This window comes from Lissotriton vulgaris, unplaced genomic scaffold (genome assembly GCF_964263255.1).
Source record: "Lissotriton vulgaris unplaced genomic scaffold, aLisVul1.2 SCAFFOLD_391, whole genome shotgun sequence".
In the NCBI taxonomy this organism is placed as follows: Eukaryota; Metazoa; Chordata; class Amphibia; order Caudata; family Salamandridae; genus Lissotriton; species Lissotriton vulgaris.
In genome coordinates, this window is record NW_028247903.1 from 458,270 (window position 1) to 485,432 (window position 27,163).

The window sequence follows — 27,163 nt, forward strand, 5'->3', positions numbered from 1 at the left end:
GTCAGAACACTAAAGAAATCCATTACATTCCAGAATTTATCCATACATCAGTCCAGGGCAGAGGCCGAACTGAAAGTCATGACTCTCTTTCCAAACTATGATGATCACTTTCACCAACCCAAGGGAAAATTGGACCCATTTGGAGGTAGATCTGGTGCTCACAAAAATATCAGGCACTCAGCCTTAAGCTCGGGAAGGCTTAAGATACCTACTTACATTTGTGCCAAACGCACCTCTCCCAGCTTTCCATAATATGCAACATCCTCTTTTAAATATGAAAAGAGATATAATGGACAATTTGATTTTTTGGCAGGAGCTGCCTTTCTCTCCATCCTGCTCTCTGCACACCAGGCTCATAAATTAAAAACCACAGTAATCAGGGTCTAGTTACTGCCATGCTCAACTCGCTGCATGTGCATCCGGATCCGACTCAGTTGCGCTGTCCAACCAGGCGATGCCACTCCACAACTACACCTAAATCTGCAATGCGGAGATGAGCACTTAGGGGTAAGGACAATCAATTACGTCATAAGGCCGATACATGGGTGAGTAGAAAACCTTTACTGTGAGACAGTCTCAAGGATTTGCGGTGTCCAAAGGGCTTACATCAAAACATATTGTGGACTTAATCTACTCAGTGCTTCACCATAGTAACCCATAACTGCGATGTTTTCCTGCCTCTACTAACTTTGTTAACTGGAATTTAGATGCCAATCTCTGAGACATGAAGCACCATTGGCAAGGATTTTAGATTTTCACTTGTTTGGTAGAAAATGTACTAATGTTACTTTCCAAGAGGTGTCTGTTCTCGTAGGCTCAAAAATGCACCTTTTTCATTCATAATGAAACTCCTTATGCTCCTTATGCAGGAGAGCCATTCAAGAAGGTCCTGCATTAAGGTATGAAAATATGAGTTGTGTTTGGCCTCTAGGCACTTTATGTCATCTGGGGAATCCTCTCACTCTTTTATTCTGTGATTCACAGATCTCTTAATAACTACGGGGCATATTACCAAGCAATAGCGATAATTATCGCTATTGCTTGGTTAGAGACAAAAATTTACCGCTGAGCTGCGGCGATTTTTCCCGTAAATAAACCTTGGTATTACCAAGGTTTATCGCAAATGCGATAAAAATCGCCGCACTGCATGAATATCGTTGAAAAGTCAGCGATATTCATGCATTACCGAGCTAATGCTCTTAGCCATGTTATCCACCTCCCATTGGATAACATGGCTAAGAACTGCTCAGGGCAGGTGTTAGCTTTTGGAGATATTCGCGCTTAGCGCGAATATCTCCAAAAGTTGGTAATAGGAGATAGCGATGTTAGAGACTGTTTTCAGTCGCTAACATCTTGGCACGCCCACTTTGCATGTCATTAGTGATAAATATCACTGACATGCAAAGTGGGGCCCAAGATGGTCGATATCTCCTACTAGCTGTCGCTAACTGGTGTTAACGACAGCTAGGTAATATGGAGATAATTTTATCTCCGCTTTCTTGGTTTTTAAAGCCAAAAAAGCGGAGATAAACCCCCTTGATAATATGCCCCTACATTTTCAGACTCAACCAAGACCTGAAGTTGGAGGTTTTTATGCACAGTAGTGTATAGCACCAGTCACCGGGGATTACGCTGGATGACTGGTTCAGGTTATTGATGAGCCTGACGGAGGTTCCAGGCAGGCTAGTACAGTGCTGCAGACTCTTTCAGCATATTTTTCTACATGTTAGAACTACAGGAGCCCTTCCCATCTTTCTAGGATGACTGGCAACCAGTCAAATTACTCCTTCTTAATTCCACTCACAGCCCATCTGCTCCTTCTGCTTATCTCTACAGAGGTCTTCTCATCCCAAAGGCCCTCGTTGACACCAGCCTTTTCCAAAGAGCTCTACCACCTCGTTTGTCGAACTCCTAGCCACAGAAAAGTACTCCTTTTGCAGCCCCTTCTTTCTTTCTCTTTCGTTAAAGTCCTCCACATGGTTTGGAGAAGCTGTGCTGTCCTACTCTGTCTTTTTTCTGGTTAGCCCGGTCTTTTTCCTTCACAGAGTTTGACAAGTATGCAAGTGCACCACAGGTGCTCCACCGCTTACCATGAGTAGGAATCTACAAAAGGGTGCCCACGTCCTGAATGAGGGTGGCAAGTAACACATGAACCAAGGCAAGAAGACTAGTGGTGTTAGAAGAGATCAGATAGTCCAGGAGAACACACCTTTTAATCTGTGCCACTTTGAGGATACTGTCTATAAGCTCTCTGCAGGTAACAGCCCCAGGATGCCACAAATGGAATTAGAATGAAGAGAAATGGTGGAGAGGGGGAGAAAAAGAAAAACAGAGAGAGATAGAGAGAGAGGAAGTGTGTGTATTGAAATACACACACTGCTTCCTAGGTCCCCTTTACTTATACCTGTTTCTGGGGGTGGGGCTGGCCTCGCGCATCTTTTCTTATTTTAGAGTAGGCTTCCTCCTGCCTGATTCAAACCCACCCATCCCCCTCTTCCTGTGTTATTGTTTTTATCCAAAACAACATGACTCATTACAGATCTCTGCCTGACCTGCAATACAAAAACCCCTGGACCCACCCAAACTGTCTGTCCTATAACCCTCAGCTTCAGAGCCAAAGAAAGCTTGGACAAGAGCAGGAAAATAATGGGAGGAGTGATTACATTTTTTAATAAAAGAGACCTCCGGTTGCCTCAAGCTGCCTGTGTTGGCCACGAGTAGAGGACGAAAACTGATCTCTTGAGCCAGTATTTATAGATTATTGAGACAGAGAGTGAGACTGCACGCCAGTGCCGGAAAAGGTATGTCAACACGAGTCAAATCAGTGATAAGAGAAGAATCACTTACATGCTGGCCCACAGGAGCCCCTCTGAGCCTACAAAGAACCACAGTAAGTCAAGCTGACTAGAGAACCTTTGTGGAGGATCACAATCTAGACAGAGGGAGGTCTCCTTCTCTCCTGACTCTGCCCTATCTGGCACTTAGTAGCCTTGATAGTTAAGCCTGCCTTTTGCAGGGCCTCCAAAACATTTTTCAGGTGGATCAGGTGATCTTCCCAGGTGGAGCTAAAGACACTCTTGTCCTGGCTAGTCCTTAAGCGAGTATATGTCCTGTATGCATACTCTGGTAAGAAGCACAGGCCCCTGTCGTAGACAGTCTTGATCACCAGACTGTCCTTTGTTCCACTTAGCACCAGTACAGCGAGTTTTGCGGGTTTGCTGTCCATTGAAAATAAACTGCTAAAGAGGGCTAGCTCTGATATCTTGTGCTTCCACATGAAAGAATCTGTTTTTATAACCTATTGCAGTTTGTTAGGTCCATACTAATCTGTTTCATCATTGTCAAGACTCGTGAAACCAGACCACAGAGTTTCCATTGAAGGCATGCTTCCAAACGGGCAGTACAAACTCTAGTCATCCCAAGAATTGACTATGGGAGTATCTCTCTCTGCGGCCTGCCCAGAGCTGCAACGGCCCCTCTAAGAGCCTCATTCAACGCTGCAGCGAGACTTATCACAGCCCCCAAAAGAAGCTCACACATATCTCCTGACCTAAAATCCCTTAATTGGCTACCTTTTGAAGCTAGAATACATCTGAAAATAGCATGTATGACGCATAAAGCCGTTCACCATAATGCACCCAGCTATTTGGTACATAAACTAGCGCCCTCATGTGGGGTTAGAGCTTCAAGAAGTGCTAAAACCCTTCTACTGAAACCGCGAAAATTCAACAAGAAGAAAACATACCCGAACCTTTTCAGGGATGACGCCCAGAATATGGAATACGCTACCCCCAGAAACCAGACTTAATCCTTATACGGCATCTTTCAAAAAAGAAGTGAAATCGCTTCTCGTGGCTAAATTCACTTGAGCATGGACTTCAGTTATGTAGCTACATAATGTATCTTCTTCACAGATCCTTTTATTGTATATTGGCCAGTCAAGTCTCCTGGATACTGTATCTATATTTTGCTTGTTATGCATTGAATGTTTTGTTATGCACCTTATACCCATGTATCTATCTATGATAGTAGGTTTTTTAACATCAAGGACCAGCATTGAACCTTATGGTATTTTCTTTGTATGTATGTATCTATGCCACCTACCCTGTAAAGAGCTCTGATACCCACAAGGGTCTGGTTTGTGCTATATAAAACTTTAAAAATAAAATAAGACTGGTAGATTTTAAGATAAAAATGTTTAGGCTGAAGAGTGTTTGTGGGACGATTTTCTGATGCTTCAGCCGACTGCGTTGTCCAACTGGCTACCAAGGGCTGGGCCATTCGAAGTGCCTGGTCCAGACTCCCTGCATCATCATTAAACCATTGTCTTCAATGCCTGCAACCTACCCACAGACACCTGCTGGTTCCAGAGGCCCTAGGTGTTCTTGGTGGGTCCTTACACAGCCCCCCATGCCTGCAACCCAAGCCACAGGCATCTGCTTCTTCACAGTCCCTCATTCGCTGCAAACTACCCCATAGATAACTCCTCCTTGCACACCCTCAAAGCCTGCACCCTGCACACAGCCCTCCACGTCACTGCTACCGCCGCCTCTCCGCAGACAGTTCGTGCTCAGCGCTACTTTCAGGAGCCCCCCCCCCCCCCCCCCCAGTGCCAATTCTCTGGACCAAATAAGGCTTTAAGGAGTGAAGGCGCTGCGGGCACCGCGACCTCTTGAGCTGTATCCCGGTGCGTGATTCCAGCCCGGGGCCGCTGTGCTTACAGGCGAGACCAGGGCACGGGACGCCTCACCCTCTTCCCCGAGGACGGGAGACTGTGAGACAGGGGCGTAACAAACACCCCCGCAGCCCCTGCAGTGCGGGGGGGCCCCCATACTTCAGTAAATGAAGGGGGCCCCGGGCCCCTCAGCATTTCAGAGAGCTGTGAGAGAGGCTTGCGCTGAAGCAAGCCTCTCTCCCTCGAAAGCGGGTGCAGGCTGTCTGCAGCCTGCTCCGAGCCCCTCGCCCCTCGCCCCCTCCCTCAGACTGAAGAGAAACAAAGTAACAAGCTGCAATGTTTCTCTTCAGTCAGAGCTAGCAAGGCCCGAAAAGAGGATGGGGTGGGTGGGGGCCCGAGCAGGAGGCAGCACAGAGCAATTAGGACGCAGAACAAGTCATGAGGTCAGGTCTACCTAGTTGTGAGAGGGGAAATGGAGATGGTGTTCTTCCTGCAGGTTTTGAAGGCACATAGCACACTCATGACAAGAGTATGGATGCAAATATGCATGTTATTCATGAACTGGTTGCCATTTCCTAAGGAAGAATGGGCAGACGGGTAACACGCTGTCCCACACACTTGCAAGACTATGTTTTGGATTAATGGTTTCAAGATCCTATCTTCTCAATGTTGTCAAATATTGTAGTACTATTTCTCAACTTTGGTTGTCATGTAACACCGCTCCTTTAGCTGCAGCTCTCCACTGTGAAGTATTTTAAACAATAGCTTTATTCCTATAGGAAATCTTTGGGTTGGATATTTTCGAGCTTTCTGATGAGGGTGGTGTGGAAAGTTTGTATTCTTTAGTGAATTTGCCTCTATAACATCAGTATATTATTTCACAGAATTTAAACTGTGAGAAAGGTGGAGTATGTCTTGAGTCGGTATCCCCTTTGGGAGTGGGGGCCCTCAGAGTCAGACTGTCAGCATTCTCAAGGGCAAAGCTCATATGAGAAGGGATGAGGCAGCAAAATGGAGCCCTCAAGTAAGCGCTCTTGTTAGAACGCACCATACGGGCGTCCGCAGGGGGGTTGTTAAGGGGGGCCGAGGAGGGTGCAAGGCAGAGGGGAGAAGGGTGCAAGGTAGAGAGGAGATGAGTGCAAGGCAGAGAGAAGAAGGACGCAAGGCAGAGAGGAGAAGGGTGGAAGGCAGAGAGGAGAAGGGTTCCAGGTCTTGTGAGAAGGGTGCAAGGGGGAGGGGAGAAGGGTGCAAGGGGGAGGGGAGAAGGGTGCAAGGTGGAGGGGGAGAAGGGTGCAAGGGGGAGGGGAGAAGGGTGCAAGGCAGAGAGGAGATGGGTGCAAGGCGGAGGGGAGAAGGGTGCAAGGGGGAGGGGAGAAGGGTGCAAGGTAGAGGGGAGAAGGGTGCAAGGCGGAGGGGAGAAGGGTGCAAGGCGGAGGGGAGAAGGGTGCAAGGTGGAGGGCCCTCAGCATTTCAGAGAGCTGTGAGAGAGGCTTGCGCTGAAGCAAGCCTCTCTCCCTCGAAAGCGGGTGCAGGCTGTCTGCAGCCTGCTCCGAGCCCCTCGCCCCTCGCCCCCTCCCTCAGACTGAAGAGAAACAAAGTAACAAGATGCAATGTTTCTCTTCAGTCAGAGCTAGCAAGGCCCGAAAAGAGGATGGGGTGGGTGGGGGCCCGAGCAGGAGGCAGCACAGAGCAATTAGGACGCAGAACAAGTCATGAGGTCAGGTCTACCTAGTTGTGAGAGGGGAAATGGAGATGGTGTTCTTCCTGCAGGTTTTGAAGGCACATAGCACACTCATGACAAGAGTATGGATGCAAATATGCATGTTATTCATGAACTGGTTGCCATTTCCTAAGGAAGAATGGGCAGACGGGTAACACGCTGTCCCACACACTTGCAAGACTATGTTTTGGATTAATGGTTTCAAGATCCTATCTTCTCAATGTTGTCAAATATTGTAGTACTATTTCTCAACTTTGGTTGTCATGTAACACCGCTCCTTTAGCTGCAGCTCTCCACTGTGAAGTATTTTAAACAATAGCTTTATTCCTATAGGAAATCTTTGGGTTGGATATTTTCGAGCTTTCTGATGAGGGTGGTGTGGAAAGTTTGTATTCTTTAGTGAATTTGCCTCTATAACATCAGTATATTATTTCACAGAATTTAAACTGTGAGAAAGGTGGAGTATGTCTTGAGTCGGTATCCCCTTTGGGAGTGGGGGCCCTCAGAGTCAGACTGTCAGCATTCTCAAGGGCAAAGCTCATATGAGAAGGGATGAGGCAGCAAAATGGAGCCCTCAGGTAAGCGCTCTTGTTAGAACGCACCATACGGGCGTCCGCAGGGGGGTTGTTAAGGGGGGCCGAGGAGGGTGCAAGGCAGAGGGGAGAAGGGTGCAAGGTAGAGAGGAGATGAGTGCAAGGCAGAGAGAAGAAGGACGCAAGGCAGAGAGGAGAAGGGTGGAAGGCAGAGAGGAGAAGGGTTCCAGGTCTTGTGAGAAGGGTGCAAGGGGGAGGGGAGAAGGGTGCAAGGTGGAGGGGGAGAAGGGTGCAAGGGGGAGGGGAGAAGGGTGCAAGGCAGAGAGGAGATGGGTGCAAGGCGGAGGGGAGAAGGGTGCAAGGGGGAGGGGAGAAGGGTGCAAGGTAGAGGGGAGAAGGGTGCAAGGCGGAGGGGAGAAGGGTGCAAGGCGGAGGGGAGAAGGGTGCAAGGTGGAGGGGAGAAGGGTGCAAGGCGGAGGAGAGAAGGGTGCAAGGCGGAGGGGAGAAGGGTGCAAGGCGGAGGGGAGAAAGGTGCAAGGCAGAGGAGAGAAGGGTGCAGAGAGGAGAAGGGTGCAAGGTAGAGAGGAGAAGGTTGCAAGGCAGAGGGGAGAAGAGTGCAAGGGGGAGGGGAGAAGGGTTCAAGGCAGAGGGGAGAAGGGTGCAAGGCAGAGAGGAGAAGGGTGCAAGGGTGCAAAGCAGAGGGGAGAAGAGTGCAAGGGGAGGGGAGAAGGGTGCAAGGCAGAGGGGGAAAGGGTGCAAGGCAGAGAGGAGAAGGGTGCAAGGCAGAGGGGAGAAGGGTGCAAGGCAGAGAGGAGAAGGGTGCAAAGCGGAGGGAAGAAGGGTGCAAGGGGGAGGGGAGAAGGGTGCAAGGCAGAGGGGAGAAGGGTGCAAGGCAGAGAGGAGAAGGGTGGAAGGCAGAGAGGAGAAGGGTTCCAGGTCTAGTGAGAAGGGTGCAAGGGGGAGGGGAGAAGGGTGCAAGGTGGAGGGGGAGAAGGGTGCAAGGGGGAGGGGAGAAGGGTGCAAGGCAGAGAGGAGATGGGTGCAAGGCGGAGGGGAGAAGGGTGCAAGGCGGAGGGGAGAAGGGTGCAAGGCGGAGGGGAGAAGGGCGCAAGGCGGAGGGGAGAAGGGTGCAAGGCGGAGGGGAGAAGGGTGCAAGGCAGAGGAGAGAAGGGTGCAAGGCAGAGGAGAGAAGGGTGCACGGCGGACAGGAGATGGGTGCAAGGCAGAGGGGGAAAGGGTGCAAGGTAGAGAGGAGAAGGGTGCAAGGCAGAGGGGAGAAGAGTGCAAGGGGGAGGGGAGAAGGGTTCAAGGCAGAGAGGAGAAGGGTGCAAGGCAGAGAGGAGAAGGGTGCAAGGGTGCAAGGGGGAGGGGAGAAGGGTGCAAGGCAGAGGGGGAAAGGGTGCAAGGCAGAGAGGAGAAGGGTGCAAGGTGGAGGGGAGAAGGGTGCAAGGCAGAGGGGAGAAGGGTGCAAGGCAGAGGGGAGAAGGGTGCAAGGCAGAGGGGAGATGGGTGCAAGGTAGAGAGGAGATGGGTGCAAGGTAGAGAGGAGATGGGTGCAAGGTAGAGAGGAGATGGGTGCAAGGCAGAGGGGAGAAGGGTGCAAGGCAGAGGGGAGAAGGGTGCAAGGCAGAGAGAAGAGAGACAGTGGAGAGAGAGAGTGGCGAGAGAGTGGAGAGAGAGAGAGAGAGTAGAGAAAGAGGGTGGAGAGAGACAGTGGAGAGAGAGACAGTGGAGAGAGAGAGTGTAGGGAGACAGTGGAGAGGGAGAGAGTGGAAGGAGAGAGAGAGTAGAGAGAGAGTGGAGAAAGAGACAGTGGAGAGAGAGTGGCGAGAGAGTAGAGAGAGAGTGGAGGGAGAGAGTGGAGAGAGTGTGGAGAGAGTAGAGAGAGAGAGTGGAGGGAGAGAGAGAGAGAGTGAATAGAGAGTGGAGAGAGAGTGGAGAGATAGAGTGAAGGGAGACAGTGGAGAGAGAGAATAGAGAGTGGAGAGAGAGTGGAGGGAGACAGTGGAGAGAGAGTGGAGAGAGAGAGGGAAGTGAGAGAGTAGAGAGAGAATAGAGAGAGAGAAAGTGGAGAGAGAGACAGTGGAGAGAGAGAAGAGATAGAGTTGACAGAGTTGAGAGAGAGAATGGAGAGAGAGTAGAGACTGACTGACTCAGAGACTGAAGACTGACTGACTGAGAGACTGACTGACCGAGAGAGAGAGAGAGAGAGTGGAGAGATAGAGTGCAGGGAGACAGTGGAGAGAGAGAATAGAGAGTGGAGAGAGAGTGGAGGGAGACAGTGGAGAGAGAGTGGAGAGAGAGAGAGAGAGAGTGAGAGAGTAGAGAGAGAATAGAGAGAGAGAAAGTGGAGAGAGAGACAGTGGAGAGAGAGACAGTGGAGAGAGAGTAGAGATAGAGTTAACAGAGTTGAGAGAGAGAATGGAGAGAGAGGGAGTCGAGAGAGAGTAGAGACTGACTGACTCAGAGACTGAAGACTGACTGACTGAGAGACTGACAGACTGACAGAAAGAGAGAGAGACTGGCAGACTGACTGACTGACAGACTGACTGACTGAGAGAGACTGACTGACTGAGAAACTGAATGACAGAGAGAGAGAGAGAGAGAGAGAGAGAGAGACTGACTCACTGAGAGAGAGAGACTGTGATGGAATTGGGGTCGCGGTGTGTATGAAGCTATGCAATGCCTCTTAAGATTGCTATTGTCTACTAATAAAAATGTATTATCAAAATTTGCTCTTTGTAGTTACATCTGCTTTTGAAATACTGCATTGTCGCATTGTCTAATGTTTTAAAACGGAAATGAGAAGGCGCAGTGGATGCACTTTTGTCAAAACTGAACGATGAGTGTGTCCGGTGTTGTATATCTTGACAGGAGTCTGCATCAAGACACCCACCTAAAAATGGGCAAACTTCCCCGGTTTACTGATGGCAGGGACCCTGTAATGAATGGACCACCACCTATGAAAGCCTACGGGCAGACTAAGCCCAACCTTTACCTCCACCATCCAGTGATACTTATAACGGCTGGAGTAGTTACAGTGGTGTAACAATCGCCCCGCATTCTCCGCAGTATGGCGGGTCGGTGGCCTGAGAGCTCTAGACTGGCACGGAGGATGGGAGGGGGGCCCCCTCCATGTAGTTTGCAGGGGGGCCCCCTCAAGTTTCGTTACGCCACTGCTGTGAGAGGCAGGGTGCAGGGTGAGGAGGGGACCCGGGACACTAAGAAATAAAGTAAAAGACTGCTGAGGAGAAGATGCATGCGACGGAGACACCGAAAGATTAGGTGTCAGGGTGTGCGCGCGATATGAGCGTGATATGAGCGTAGCGTAGGGCCTGACTGAGACAAGATGGGGTTTGTGGTCCTTGGGGAATAAACAAGGTGTGATGTCACTGGCCTGTGCGAGAAATACCAGGCAGCAATGTGTGGGATGAGCATCGGGTCCCTCCCGGAAAAAGATGGATTATGGGGAAAGGCTGCGAGGAAGACAACGAGGACAGGCTTGTTTACCTGCCCTGATTCGCACTGAGGCCGGTGGAGCCTTCCTAAACAACTTTAACATATGTATGACGGAGCCAGGCAGACACCAGCGATAGACACCGGGACATGGTCAATGGACAGGAAAAACACAGCAGCGCACCACCGGGGCCTCGAGGCACTAGGGAAGGAAGAATATAAGGGCTGGAAGATTATGTGGGTACTGCAAAAGGTGAAATACAGAGACAGGGAATGACAGGCAGTGAAACATGGCCTCCTTGAGAGGGTGGTGTACAATGAGACAAGAAGCAGGGTGATGGACTGTGAGACAGGTAAACCAAGAAGATTGAGTACTGGGACAATGCCACACGGGGACAGGAAGGCATGGGCACAGGGGCAGGAGACAAGGACGCGGTTCAGGGGGATTCAGACACTGACAGGGAGAAAAGAATACAAAGGGATAAGATGGACATGGTCAATGGACAGGAAAAACACAGCAGCGCACCACCGGGGCCTCGAGGCACTAGGGAAGGAAGAATATAAGGGCTGGAAGATTATGTGGGTACTGCAAAAGGTGAAATACAGAGACAGGGAATGACAGGCAGTGAAACATGGCCTCCTTGAGAGGGTGGTGTACAATGAGACAAGAAGCAGGGTGATGGACTGTGAGACAGGTAAACCAAGAAGATTGAGTACTGGGACAATGCCACACGGGGACAGGAAGGCATGGGCACAGGGGCAGGAGACAAGGACGCGGTTCAGGGGGATTCAGACACTGACAGGGAGAAAAGAATACAAAGGGATAAGATGGGCACGAGGGCAGTAACACAGGCTCACTGGGGCAGGAAAACTATGGTAGGGAGACAGGAAGGCACAGACTATGTGGTATACAGGCATAACGGCAGGGAGACAGTGAAGCAGGGCTTCACCTGAGCAGGGAGATACTGGGGCAAAGAGACATTGGACAGGTAAAAATGAACATCAGAACACAGACATGCAAACAAGGTGTCACGGAAATACACCCTCAGGAACGGGACACCATGCACATCGAGGCATGGGACAGCAACACAGTGCAAGGAAATGTGCACACTGAAAGGACAAGGACAGTGGAGCAGGAGTAGGTGGACAATGAGACATTGTCTCACGGACAGGGTAAGAGGGACACAGCGAGCAGACCAGCCAACGATTTAAAAACAATTGTGAGAGAAGCGGGGTCCGGAGCCCATCACAACCGGAGTAATCATAACAGGTCACTTGAGGGGCGTACCTGCCAACTAAAATAAAAGTGTCAGTGTGAGAATGCCAAAAAGTACCAAAGAGGCACTATAGCCCCACTAACCCCCAAGCCCCCTCATCTAAAAAGAAGGAAAAAAGCTTGCTGAGGCTTAGTTCAAAGCCTCCAAAAAAGGGCTGGAAATTCACTGGTTTTCAGCTTGTCTTCCCTACTTCAGTGTGATTTCGGCTCCTCAGTGGGTGACTGTGTGAAGGGAGACAATATCGTGTGTCACACGGTTGCACCGTGTGAGGTGGCAGGTTTGGGTGCGGCTTGAGTGCTCCAAGGGCCCTGGGACGCTCTTGTTTCAGGTGTCATGCTGCAGCATCCTGTCTGGGCAGCTAAGAATCTAGTGCCCTTGAAAACTGCATGCTCCCTGCCACCCAATCACAGCATGGAACAAGACACATGAATTATGAATTGTAACAAGCCGGGGCTAGAGACTGTTTCCATGGCAACCGCCGTCACCTCTTCTCTGGGCCCAGCTTTCAGTGTCTGGGGCATATAAAGATCAGTGAGAGTAGTGCTGGCAGTGCAAGTGCCGCACTGAGAGAAAAACATCTCGAGCAATGCGAAGGGGCCGTCATAGGTGCATGACAATTCGTTTTAGTATGGCAGTACAGAGAAATGCACTAACATGAGTTAGACTAACCCACGATGTGGGGCACTTGGCAAGACTGGCATCAAGCAAACTTTCCGAGGAGGCATTTTTCCTTTCCCCCTAACGGTGCAGCCAAGTAAAGAAATAACAAACAAAAAAGATTTCCGATTCCGCTACCCTGTCCTAGGAAGGAGGCAATGCCCTAAATGACGTCCATTTGTGCAGGACCTCCATACAAGATGGAAACTTACTCTGTCTGGGGGTCTCTAGCTTACCCTCAGATATCCACTCTTCACCGGGTGACCGAGAAAAAAGTTACGATAACACATGACACCTTGAGGCACCGTCTGAGATAGGCAGGCATTAATACTGGGAGAGCGGGGCACAGGGTGTGATCCATAAGACATGGATTCACATTGACAGAGAGGCACCAGGACAGGGAGACATGAACACTGGGTTAGGGAAACACAAATGAGGAAATGAGATCCACACTCTAGGATACATAAACACAGACGTTGAGATAAGGAGCCCTGCATAATGGGACCAGGAGACATGCATAATGGGACAAGGAGACCTGCATAATGGGACAAGGAGACCGGCATACTGGGACAAGGAGACCTGTATACCGGGACAAGCAGACCTGTATACTGGGACAAGGAGACCGGCATACTGGGACAAGGAGACCGGCATAATGGGACAAGGAGACCTGCATACTGGGACAAGGAGACCGGCATACTGGGACAAGGAGACCTGTATACCGGGACAAGCAGACCTGTATACTGGGACAAGGAGACCGGCATACTGGGACAAGGAGACCGGCATAATGGGACAAGGAGACCTGTATACCGGGACAAGCAGACCTGTATACTGGGACAAGGAGACCGGCATACTGGGACAAGGAGACCGGCATAATGGGACAAGGAGACCGGCATACTGGGACAAGGAGACCTGTATACCGGGACAAGCAGACCTGTATACTGGGACAAGGAGACCGGCATACTGGGACAAGGAGACCGGCATAATGGGACAAGCAGACCTGTATACTGGGACAAGGAGACCGGCATACTGGGACAAGGAGACCGGCATACTGGGACAAGGAGACCGGCATACTGGGACAAGGAGACCTGTATACCGGGACAAGCAGACCTGTATACTGGGACAAGGAGACCGGCATACTGGGACAAGGAGACCGGCATAATGGGACAAGGAGACCTGCATACTGGGACAAGGAGACCGGCATACTGGAACAAGGAGACCTGCATACTGGGACAAGGAGACCTGCATACTGGGACAAGGAGACCGGCATACTGGAACAGGGAGACATACGCATAGGGTCAGGGAGATATGCATACTGGATTGCAGAACACCAATGGTGAAACATGGAGACTTGGCATTGAGACTGAGAAATACAGTCATCAAGGAAGGAAAACAGTAGTTCACTAACGGTTCTCCGATCTGCAAAACACATTTACATGTGCACTGTTCAGAGAGCCCACAGCATTATGAGATGCATATCAGAAACAGAAGTGCACCACGGATATATCAAGTAACATATTATAATATAACAGGTGTAGGAGAGACCCGTATCTTGCGGTTTGAGGGGGTCAGCAGCTCAAAGGAGAGTCCAAAGTTTACTTTAAAATCCTGCATTGCGAAGGACTCTGTTGGTGATCTCCTAAATACAGGTCCTCCCCTTAACACGTTGACCGCAGCGCGCATTCCGCAGCGGTGTTGGAATTCTAATCAGTGTGTGAAATCAGACGAAACCGGTGTACATAGACAGCATTCATTTCCCTTCTTCTCCCACTCCTCTCCCTGTGGGCTCCATAGATACTGTAAATTATTGATCGTATCACCCTGTCAGTAAGAACCCGTACCCTTATGCATATGTACAGCCATTCCAGGCACCATGGCCTCCCTACCCACTAGAATCCCCAGCTTCCCTCCTGCGCGTATCTTGCACTCTCTCTCTCACGTATAGACCACGAAACCCTTTCCCTTTGCACGATCCTGATGTGAAAAGGTAACCCTCCCGCTCGACCCAGGCCTTCCTCATTTCCCTCTCGAAGAAGCATCCTTCGCCTCAGCTGACATAGCCCCCCCCCCCCCAGTTGTATCTGACTGCCCCTGTTCTCTCATGTACAGGTCATAAGATCTCTCTCTCTCTCTCTCTCGTGAAATAGAAATATTCTGTCTTTGCAAGTAGAAAAGGGTAGGTTATGCCCCTTTGTGAATTCGTCAGTCCTACCCACTCCCCACTGGTTGGTTATTGTGGGGTAGCTCGCATGGTCCGCCCAGGAGACTACTCTTATGGAGGACATATGCTCTCTACTCATGGGCCATTTAATAGAAATAGACCGACTGGTCCGTCCAGGAGGCTACCCTAGTAAGTGGAAGTACATCGCTCGGTCTGTCCAGGATGATACCCTAATGAAGGAATATATGTTCCCCTTTTGATCGATAATCTCGTTCCACCCCGGACCATTTATTGGAGGGGACTCGTCTGGTCCGTCCAGATGTACCCCCCTAGTGAAAAGGACACATAAAAATATGAAGTGATCACCGTTCCCTACTAACAGAAAGCTTTAGCTCGAAACACGCTAAGGAAGAGAAAGAAAAATAAAAAGAAATCAGGCTAAGTCAGTAACCCCCTGATGAGCTTTTGACTTCACCAAAAATAAGAAACATTAGAAATAATTCGTAATAAGAAATGTAAAATGGCGAAAAGATTCGATAGCAGAACATAGCCACGAGGTAGCTAGGCTTCACTGCCTGTTCCTGTTCCCAACATGTCTGCCTCATTGCCCGCCCCGCCCAAATAACGGCCACATGAAATAGAAACAACTCAATAGGTACCTACCCCCGTTCCGGAAGCTCCCGAAGTGCAACAGGTCCGCGGTTACGCCCATCCGGAAGGCGAGGCCTGGAGGCACGAGGGACTCGCCTGGCCACGGTCAGGAGGAGATGATGTTGGGCAGGCGGTCCAAAGGATGACAAGGACCTCACCATCTTCTCCCTTCTGCCGCCCTGCAGGCCGCGGGGAGAGAGGGGGGCTGTCTTGCCTTGGCCACCGACCACCCCTCTCTCTCACCCGATCCGGCTTTTGCCGAAGGCCGACGCCAAGGCGAGAACGGCGGCGAATCAAGTAGTCCCGCCACATTTCAAATTCGCCGCATGCCATCGCCTGCTGGTCCAGAGCCGAAGCCAAGGCAAGAACGGCGGCAAATCAAGTAGTCCCGCCAGATGCCAAATTCGCCGCCTGCCGCCGCCTGCATAGGTGCAGGCAGTCCCGCCACATTCCACGCTCCCTGGAGAGTTGAAGGTAGTCCCGCCACATGTCGCCAAGGGAAGGGGGGGGGCTGTCTTGCCTCAGCCGCCGACCACCCCCCCCCCATCATCAATGGCTGGCACGGCCAATGTCGAAAACGATGGAGCCGGAGAACGGCGCGGGGTCGCTGGAAGGGGGAGGTGGCGCGAACGACCCTCCCCCACCTCCCTCCAGGTGGAGGCTTCCAGCGACACCCCAACACTCTTTGCTTAAAGAGGGTCAACATCAAAAAGAGGTCTTCTGCCCAGGACGGGCACCCGCTCCATATCGCCTCTCCTCGACCTTGAAGATTCTATAAGAGCCGGGGGGCCCCCGACCCTCTGCATGGGTGCCCCCGCCCCCTTCGCTGGGAACCACGACATCGGTGCTACTCCTGCCGGCACCAGACTCGGATCGGAAATGGCTAAGATGCCGCCACGGCACAGGCTTGTTCAGTTCCGGAGGAACACCAGAATGACCCGGTAGGAAAATTGTTGCCGCCCTTCCCACTCTTTGACTCATGGTCCATATTTGTTAGATTGTTAACCACATTGCACGAGACTTTCTGAACTGCCAATGGAAAGTTCTGGGCCAACCTTGCGAGACTAGAGACACTCTGACTATGCTAGAACTTGCCTGACCCCATCCAAAATGGCGCCAACCCAAAATGAGACGTTTTTAATGAACTTTGTTGCACCCTGATTGCGCAAGCTTTTTACCCCGAGATATATATAACGTTTGGATAATGAAAGTAGATATGAAGGATATTGAGTATGTGCTTGGACAATGAATTGACTTAAGGGTGGGTACCGATTATGAGTTGAAAAATGAATTGGTGTAATTTAAGGTAATGAATGAACATTGGATAATGTATTTATGAATTTATTAAAGATGAATTACTGACATGCATCATGCTTGCTCTGTAGGGGAGTTTAATATGATTTTATTGCACTGCCGCACTTTATGCAATGAACTGCCACCAGCTTCGTTCTTCCCATGTACAGTTCCAATCTGCTCCGTGGCTAGTCCACCGGGTTGTAGGCCTGTATTTATGTGTCAACACTTTTTATTAAAGGTATTCTGAAAACGAAAGCATAGTTGTAGCGGTTGCATTAATGAGTTTTGAATGTATTACTACTATGAGAGATGAGAAAGTATGATGAAGGTAAGGGGTTAAAAAGGACCCGATATTCAGCAGCCACACTATGTGTCACAGGCAGCCGGAAAAGTGCTTTAGAAGCCCTAAAAACGACACCACAGGAATGCCACCTGACCGCCACCCTTGCACCTGATGGAGAGGGGTTACGACCAGGTAGCTCATGTCACACAGATCGTCAATGATTATCTGCCTGACCTTTTTGGTCCATCTGGGCTTAAACGCCGTGATGGTAGGGAAGTGCACTACGTGGAAATAGGTCGAGTATGTGGTAGGTAAAGCATTCCCGGATTACTGCACGTTGATGAGGTTTTGAATGTTGCCCCCCCACCCCTTCTTTCTCCTCCCTTCTGCAGGTCACGTCGGAACACTGGCTGATGTATGGATGGACGACGACCGAACCGCCGATGAGAGGGGGAAAAAGGGAATATGAGCATGGTCCTTAGGACAAATAAAAGTTTTTTTTTAAAAAAGACGTAGGCTTAAACATGACTGTTCCTCCTTAGAGCATAGCAACGGGAGGATGGACTGACATAGAGACTGGACAAGTACTGAATGACAAAAATAAAATTGACTAGAAACGACGCGTTAAATGAAATGACTGGACGTTTTGACTAGGTAGGGAAAAGACAAAGAAAAATTGTACGGGTAAGGGTTGCCACGGCACCACCCGCCTAGGTAGTTAGAAAATGTTGCCGATGTTCAAAATGCACTGCCCCCTTTCTCACACTCTTGCAGATATAGCTAAGCTGTCCGACTGTTTTCCCGTTCAATACTTGCCGTTACCTCAGCCTGGAGAACTTTCCACCAAAGGAAGGAACTGAAAAATGGTTTAAGATCCAACCATGGGTAACTAGCGCAACCAGGTTAATTTCTGATTGACCAACCGAGGTGTGAGTATTGGTAATTGGGAACGCTCGCAGGCATGACACGCGAGAAGGGAAGGGGGGGAAGGGCAGAAAGAGCTAAGCACGTAGATAAATAGGATAGTAACGATATGTAGAAAATATAAAAACAGATCTTGTAGACTAACACTTGTTTCCTGTTATGTCGTGGATGTCTCGTACATGCGTAATATATGTGCTGTCTTCCCTGTCTGAGTTTGTGTGTATGTAACGTACGAATTTATGTCTCCCCTCTGTCTGTATCCATAGGTCACCTGACCTTTGCCGTTCTGTGTTGTGAGCGCACTAAATGACCTATTTTCGTACACGCCTCTCTCTCTCTCTCCCTATCTTTCTCTCTCTCTCCGCTCCTTTTTATCTCTTTCTCTATCTCTCTCTGTCTCTCCTTACATGTCATACGTGTACCAAATGGCTCGTTTAGATTGCGGACGACTCTCGCTCTCTATGAGAGTCTCCCTATTTGTTTCTCCCTCTTTTGGTAAAATTGTGCCCCACCGGCACCAGTCTGATTTGATACATATTTGAACGCAAAGGTGTTCAGCGAAATTGACCGAAACTAAAATGAACATCTCTCGCCATGTTACTGCCTCTCCTTTCTGTAAAATGAATGAACTTGAATTGGCCGAGATAGAAAGGACAGGTAAGACGACTAAAGTCCCCCAAATCTGGCCATTTATAGGGGAACTGTATGTCAATGGCATCCTATGTCTGTTCTTCAGAAACGAGCGCCAACGTCTAGACTGACACCCAATACCCAGATTGTCCCACCCCCTTTGCACCCATGCGCAAGCGCCCGAAGCATCCCTGCCCCATTTTTGATAGAACCACTTCTGCTGTCCCGGGTATAAACATAATGACCATGAGTAGCTGTTGACCCTTGAGGAAATGTTGTTTTGCCCGACTCTCGATGATAGCACCCCCGCCCTGTCTGAAAATATGATTGCTCCTGAAAGAAAATGCTCTGTAATATTGAATATGATGTGACGCACAGTTGATGGAAATGTCATTTATCCTCATGTGAGTTATGAATAGGACAATGAATAAACCTGCCATAAACTCAGTAGGAATGCTGATACATGCACTACTTGGTAATAGACCTCTGACTGTGACCGATGAGCATAAGAACTCAAATGCGGAGGATTGAGGGAGGAATTCATATGCGTAGATGTCTTCTTCTGCCATTTCTCTAAAACGTTGTCTTGTACCCATTCAAAGATTCACGATCACCGGAGGAGATGGGTCAGAGGTGACGTTCAGCCTGACTGCAGACCTTGGGACACGTATGACATCGACCAGAAGTGGAGCTGCAGAGCGACAAGGCACGGGACGAGACCGCAATTTCAACGTGGAAAATGAAAAATGACGGGCCGCCTCGAAGCCCTCCGACTGCTAACCCACGTGTGCCTGGAGTCTCCGTCTGCCTTCTTTGGGCCCGATTGATGGGCCTGCCTGCTTGTTATCCTTTGCTCCCTTGGTCCCTTTTGTGTGTCCCAGGAACTCTGACCCAACTCCGCTCGCTCTTTCTCCTATCGACTATTTGAACCACATCCACCCACCTTCCCACGTGACTTTCTGCCAAAGGAAAAAGCTGCAATTATATGGGAAGAGGGTGTTGCCACAGAACTATAGGTGCCGAGCATAAGGCGCTGCCAACGGACTGTTTAGGGAACAGGACTGTGGTCTAACAGCAGAGGACTGACCGCACCCTGCAACGCGTAAGGATCGAACTGAGCTGGACCTATAGCTCCACCGCCGGTGCTCAACAGCGCCAACGAAAGTACCCGGATTAGAGCCTACCAGTGATGGCTCGCTGATAAAAGACACTGTGACAAAGAGATCTTGTGTATTGAACTGAATTCCGCTCTCAACTATCTGGTCAAAACTGTTCATTGGTCACATTTTTTTTTTTTAAGTCAGAAAGATTTATGCTATGTAGTGCGTTTAATTGCCCGGAACACAACGAAAAAGTAATTTCCTATGTACTGTATTCTTCCCATCACCTTGACTGTCTATGATTGTACGTCACATGTTAGTATCGACAAAGTGCTAATTCGTCAACGATGCTTGTCTACCTGTAATGCCATCAGCTGCGAAAATGATTGCTGCTATGTAAAAAGGGGCGACTGTGAAATCAGACGAAACCGGTGTACATAGACAGCATTCATTTCCCTTCTTCTCCCACTCCTCTCCCTGTGGGCTCCATAGATACTGTAAATTATTGATCGTATCACCCTGTCAGTAAGAACCCGTACCCTTATGCATATGTACAGCCATTCCAGGCACCATGGCCTCCCTACCCACTAGAATCCCCAGCTTCCCTCCTGCGCGTATCTTGCACTCTCTCTCTCACGTATAGACCACGAAACCCTTTCCCTTTGCACGATCCTGATGTGAAAAGGTAACCCTCCCGCTCGACCCAGGCCTTCCTCATTTCCCTCTCGAAGAAGCATCCTTCGCCTCAGCTGACATAGCCCCCCCCCCCCCCCCAGTTGTATCTGACTGCCCCTGTTCTCTCATGTACAGGTCATAAGATCTCTCTCTCTCTCTCTCTCTCTCTGCGCGACTCTGGCCCTGCATGCACCCTGACCCCCCCCCTCTCCTTTTCCTCATATGAGCAAGTCATAAACCCTCTTCTTCCGCAAAGCCCTGTCCTTGAGAGTCTCGGCCGCGCCTGACCAGCACCCCCTTCCCTTCCATGAATGCCCCTCTATTGACGAGCCCTCCCTCCGCGCTCGATTGTCCACGTAGGCATGAATACCACTCCTTTGATGACCCCTTCCCCCGAGTTCGGCTGACCACACATGTCCGAGGCCATCGCCTAAGCCAGGAGATACCATTTACTGCCCTTATTGTATGCCTAGCCACCCCACCCCCTGGGCCATGATCAGGCGCACACATCCTACGACACACTCAGCTGCACGATCACCCTCCCCTCTTATCAGCAGGTCAAGGGTCCCCATTGTGAACGTATGTGGAGTAGGATCATCACGAGGATTATAGGAATGTTTTCCTTTTGCGACATACTGTGTTTCGTGTCCGAAATGACTGGCTCTCCTCATGAGAAATAAACTCTGTTCTTGATTCCTGCTCCCAGCGCCCGTCTCTTTATTTGGTAAATTATTCGGAATGGAAACTAAGAGGCGGTTTGCGCCAGCAGCCTGGGCATTGATAGAATTATGGGCTCACTTTCAACAAGTGGGCGCGGTTCGGACAGCCCCGGACGTCCTCCACACACGCCCACCGCCACGAGGGATGGCCGTGGGCCGTCCGCAGCATCGAAGGGGTTAAGGCAACTATGGACAACTGCCTTAGGCCGCCATACAAGCGGCAACAAGAGCATGCTAGTTTGCAACGAATGGCTTCCAAAAGACATTGTAGCTGAGTTTGGGGAGCATCCAAACAGCAAAATGTTTTTTTCTAGTGGGGCTTCAACAATCCTTGCACTGAATCTGACCATATATTACAGTTAGAGATGAGTTAGTAACAGTTTTACTTTACAGTTATATATTATTACCTAGCACATTTTGGAGGAAGTGCGTATAATGGTGGGACTGAGCAAATATTTTCATGTTAAAGTATATATCAAGTGTGTGTTGTCATTACTCCAAGATATTTTACTGCAAGACTGAAACCCCTCCAGAACAGCTTGCAGGGGTGATATGTTCAGTATTATTATTCACTAAAGTGTGTCAGTATGCCCACACTATGGAGTGCCTAGATTCACAGCTACTCTGTGTGGGTTCAATAGATAGGGTATGCGTTTCGCTTATGCATCTAGAATAAAATATGGTAAAGTCAAACTTGTACGGTTCTACGAGTACTTCTGCACAGCATGGCAATACACAAGTGAGGTTAGGATATCCGAAAGTACCAACAGGATTGACCAATAGGGGACAAAGTGAGTGCAGTCAAGGATGGGAAAGAATATTCCCAGGGATTGAAGCATTCACATGTTGACATGGTGGTAATGCATAATGCATGTGGGCACTACTGCAAACAAATGTATGGGAGCCTTTATGGGAATGTTACGATGGAAGTAGGGTAAGTTGTAAAGTAACGTAACTTCCAAGTTCGCCATTTTGTTTGAGCTGTGATAATTATGAAGCTCACTTTTTTTTTAACAAAAGAGGATCAAGTCAACATTTGAGGCTCTATTGCACCAGTTGAGAGATCGTGGGGAGGATGAGAGAGGGGGAGCAAATAGGATATAGGGCAGAATAATGTTGAACCCATTTGAGTTGCTCATTATATTTTTTCGGAATAAAAAACCTTTAATAAAAAACTTTAAACAACTTTTAAAAAAAGGAGCAGCTTTAGCAACGGCATGAACAGTAGTGTGTAAGGTGGTGTGTGAGATGGGGTCAGTGAACATATGCACACTGGTGATAGTTGAGTTGAACATACTGGGAGACAGCAGTATTGACAGCAATGGAGAGCAGTGGAGCTGAAAAGACTGGAGCTCTGTGAGGTAGAGGCTGTGATACTCCACACAGTGATGGTAGAGTAAGGGCACACAGCGTGCACTGAAAATGCAGTGAGGTGCAAAGGTCATGCAGTCCGATGACAGAGCTGCCCATAACTGGACAGCTGGAGTATGGCGGCCCACAGTGGGAGGCAGTGAAGAGTGCACGTCACTTCCCTCTCAGGGTGATGGCAATCAAGTTCCATAGAGTGAACTCAAGGGCAGTGTGGAGCATTGGAGTGCCACTCATGGGGTGTTATGCTATGCATATTTGTAGAGCGCACTATCACCCGGGAGAGTATCCTGATACCATAGTTGCGTACAGAAGGTTTGCATACACAAGAGTCATAATCAGTGGGGTTTCACACAGTGAAGGTGCATGCAGTGGCATATGATGAAACTGCATGCGGGTGAGTTTCAGAGGCAGTGAAGTGGCAAAACCTGGACTTGCACAGTAGAGTGGCATACGTTGGCACGCAGTGAAGCTGCATGAAGCAGCATTGCACGCAGGGTTGCAAGCAGCACACTTGCCTGTTATAGAGCTACATAGAGGGAGGGCAGTAGGGTTGCATACATTACCAGACTGAGGAGTTTCTTATAGTGACACCCAGTGCAGCTGCACACAGAGGGATTGTGTACAGGGTTGTGCTAAGCAGTTGCATGCATCAATTTGCTGCATATTTGCACGCAGCTGAGTGTCATACAGTGGCGCGATATAAAGTTACATACACTGGAACTGCTGGCATTGGCGGGCAGTGAAGTCTTATGTAGAAGTTGTGCTTAGTGAGAAGAGTGAAGGTGATCATGGTGGTGCAGTGTGCAAGCGTGAGCTCTACGGTTACATGCACTGGTGTGCTACTAACACACAGCTGTGTGCCATTTACCATATAGTTAGGGCAGTGGAATTTCATGGAGTTGGCCAGAGTAGAGTTGTAAGCAGAGCCGGTTAATTTCCCGCTGCTTCAGGGTGTAACCCTGCCACCTGTTAGCCGCCACGGAGCAACTGCTAAATTCAATTGTTACAGTTGTAATAATGTTATTTAGCAGTGTTCATGCAAATAACAAGATTCATGTTTACATGAACTCTGCAGTGCACTGGTAATTTCCTCTGCCCCAGTCTCCACTAGGCTCCTGGTGCTAGGAGGAAGAGAGGGCGAGCAGACTGAGGACGATCCTCCTACAGAGTGTTGGTTAGAAACAAAGCACTCTGTAGATGGATGTCTAGATTGTGCATGTGAGGGGCGTAGTTAAATTATGATCCCCTAACATAGGCGCATTCCTTTTTTATTTAGCAGACATGCTGCCAATGCCTCAGGCAGCACAGCATATCTGCTAAAATCGGGCTGTCAGGGCACACATCAGTGCATCTCCCTGAGGTCAGTGAGGAGCCAAACAGAGCAGCAGGGGCAGGATCCCGAGCAACGTCCCAACTTCTGATAGGGCTATGTTGTCAGTCCTGTCAAGAAGCTGGGAGAGGGCTACAAGTAGGTCTTCTTCTTAAACCTGACCCTGCTGCCCTGTCTCGCTCCTTGTTAGGAATCATGGCTTGCAGGTTCCAATGTCCAGCCCGGAATTCTTGCTCTCAAGTGAGCCTGGGTGATAAGGGGTATTAGCCCAAAACCGGTCCCAGGATGCTTGTTTCTGGTTCAGGGAAGAGCGGGCTTGGCAGTTGGGTCTGGACTATTCCCATGAGGCCCAGGGTCAAGACTGATTTACAAATAGCTGGGTCTGAACTGAGGTGGGGAAGTGAGCTAAAAAAGGATGATGGATTCAAACCAGATCTGTGACTGGGGGTGAGTGTCTGAAAAGTTTCAGCGCTCCATCTACCATTTCCTTGTGTTTGCTTTGTTCACCCTAAGTTGGCAGGGTATGCCCAGACGTGGGCTCCTTGCTCAATTTGCCACTGGATTCAAGCGAGCTTGGCTGATGAGGGGTGTTACCCTGAAACCGGTCCCAGGATGCTTATTTCTAGTTCAGGGAAGACCTAGCTTGGCAGTTTGGTCTGAACTGTTCCCATGTGGCACCGGGTCAAGACTGATTTGCATATATCTGGGTCTGAACTGAGGTGGGGAAGTGAGCTAAAGAACGATGATGGATTCAACCCAGATCTGTGACTGAGGGTGAGTGTCTGAAAAGTTTCAGCGCTCCATCCATCATCTCCTTGTGTTTGTCTGCTGCTGCCATGGAGCTGCGGAGTTGTCAACATAGGAAGAAAGGTAAGTAAAAAAATTATTCAGTATTGTTTCTTGTGCACGCGTGAGTGAAAGTGTGTTTGTGAGTGATTGAGAGAATGAGGTTGAGTGAGTGTGTGTGGTAGTTAAATGTTTTTGAGATTGTCAATGAGAATGAAAGAAAGAGTGAGAATGAATGAGTGAGTATGAATAAGTCAAAGTGAGGAGGAGAGTAAAGCAGTGTGAGTGAGTTAGATTTAGTGAATGAGGTGGAGATTATGAGAGAGAATGAGAGGGAGTCAGAGGTACCTCTATCAATGGTGCTGCATAGTTGCACTAGGGCAAAGACAACCTGGTGTGACAGCACATTCTGCACTATTGAAGCACTACACCTGTACCACATACCCCAGGAGGTCATGTCAGAGCCCCTGTACACCAGTAGTTGTGAGTGAGAGTCAGTCGTTGCAAAAGTGTGAGTGTGTGCAAGTGTATTTGTGAGTGAAAAATAGTGAGGGTGAGTGTATGGGTACATTTGTGTGGAAGGGCACTCAAGGAAAAATTGTATAACAATGAGGTGAGCCCATGACAACTATTATGCCCCTACCACTTACAGGGATCAGCCGCTGCCACTGGTTGTATGCAGTGGCATGCAATATAGCTGAACACACTGGAGTGCCCACTCATTGAAAAATGCAGCACTGCCCCATCCAAAGTACCTTGCAGGTGAACCTCTTCACTCTCCTCACTTTCCTGATGCACACAGCTCTTCATTTGTATCTCTGCCCGCAGGGTGGTGATCTCCAGCTCGTATTCATCCCTTGTCTGCTGCAGCTTCACCAGCTCTGCACGCAGGCGGCACAGCTCTTCCTGCAAGGTGGCGATGTCATTCTCCCGCTCGGCAGCGGCATCCTCAGCGGCTTGACGTAGGGCCAGTATCTCCTCCTGTGCACACTTGAGCTCATCCTCCACCTCCTGGAGCTCACTCTCCTTCTCTTCTTCCAAGCTGTCAATCTCTTCCTGCACTGATCGCAGTTGGCCTATAGACAGCGGAGTAAAACAAAGTCATTCTAAAATAAGTTATGGGCTTACAACAGGTACAAAAGAAATATTGGAGGCTAGTCCAAGTGTATCTTACAAGGAACCCTGACTTTTATGTAGTGATGCTCACTCTGTACATTGACGATGGCCTATACTTTGATGGATTCACATACAGTTCATAAAACAATGTGAAACCCATTTAATCTCAGGCCTACTCGCTGTACTTTGAGTGTTACCTAGAGCAGACCTCAATGAAGGGACGAACAACCAATATTGTGATGGTGGCACACATTTCAATAAAATGCCAGTCACTCCATATATCAATGGTGGCTTAGGCTCAAATGGAGACTCGCTCACTCTATTCGATGGCAACACATACTTCTGTGAAGACCTACATACTCTAATCATCACTGGTGACACTTCCTGAAATTTAAGCTCACACACTTTGCATTGATGGTTAACTTAATTTGGGTGGTGTCTCAGGAACCTAACAATAGTAGGGAAAATCAGCTTTACTGGCGACCGTGCGAACGCGCAGCGGTCACGCGCAGCGGTCACACGCAGCGGGCGCGCCGATTGTGCGCCGAAGGCGCGCCAAAGGTAAGCCCGTCTACGCCCGTCCGCGCCTGGACCGCGCCCAGTGCCAGGACCCCTGGCGCTCGAGGACCCCGACCGACCAGCCTGACGTACACCGCCGCCACCCTCATCGCACTCAACACCGGCCGAGTCCCGGGATGCTACAGAGCCACCCCACGACGCGTCCACGGACCCTTCAGCTGCAACACCTGCAAGTTCACCTGCATCCGGACCTGCCCGACACCAGCACCTGCCAAGCCGAACACCAGCAGCAACCACCTCAAGTGCATCCTGCTCAACACCCGCTCCGTCCACAGACACGCCATCGAACTCTGGAACCTCCTAGACGCCACAGCCCCTGACGTTGCCTTCATCACGGAGACCTGGATGAACGCCTCCTCAGCGCCCGACATCACCATCCCCATCCCAGAAGGCTACAAGATCACCCGGAGGGACCACAACGCCAACCAGGTGGGAGGAGGCATCGCCATCATCCACAAGAACACCATCCACATCACGACCAGCACCGACAACACCCCACCCTCCGCCGAACACCTGCATTTCCAGATCCACACCGACCCGAAGACCACCCTCAGAGGCACCCTGATCTACCGACCCCTGGGACCACGCACCCAATTCAGCGAGGACATCGCCGACTTCGTCAGCCCGCACGCCCTCCCCTCCGCTGACTACATCCTCCTGGGGGACTTCCACTTCCACCTGGAGAACAACAACGACTGCAACACCAGCACCCTGCTCGACAACCTCGCCAACCTTGGACTCAAGCAGCTGGTGTCCACCCCCACCCACCTCGCCGGACACACACTTGACGCCATCTTCTGATCCAGCAAAGACATCGCCTTCAGCCACGCCACAGAACTCCACTGGACGGACCACAGATGCATCCACTTCACCTTCAGAAGAACGACGATCCACCACCACCAGCAACAGGTTGCCCGAAGAAGCTGGAACAAGATCACAGCCGACCAGCTCGCCGCTTCCCTGAGCCAGCACCGTCCAGCCAGCTCAGCGAACCCCAGCCAGGCCGCCGACAACCTCTCGAAGTGGATCAGCAAATGCGCAGACAAACTCGCCCCTCTGAGGATCCCGCCCAGCAGACCCGGCAGTAAGAGAGCCCCATGGTTTACCGACGAACTCAAGAGCTCCAAGAAGAACTGCTGAGCCCTCGAGAAAGCCTGGAGAAAGGAACCCACGCCGGACAACAGGACCACCCTCAAGCTCGCCACCCGGAAACACCACCAACTGATC

At 49.9% G+C, this 27,163-nt stretch overlaps 1 protein-coding gene across 2 annotated transcripts in view; it reads right to left on the reverse strand.

The window, feature by feature from the left end:
• LOC147664977 (coiled-coil domain-containing protein 136-like) overlaps positions 1-27,163 on the reverse strand; it is a 169,009-nt gene that overhangs the window by 53,803 nt on the left and 88,043 nt on the right. For both annotated transcript variants that reach the window (XM_086949843.1, XM_086949842.1), the window contains exon 5: positions 24,997-25,317. In XM_086949843.1, the coding sequence (XP_086805969.1) occupies positions 24,997-25,317 (321 nt within the window). The remainder of the gene's footprint in view (positions 1-24,996; positions 25,318-27,163) is intronic.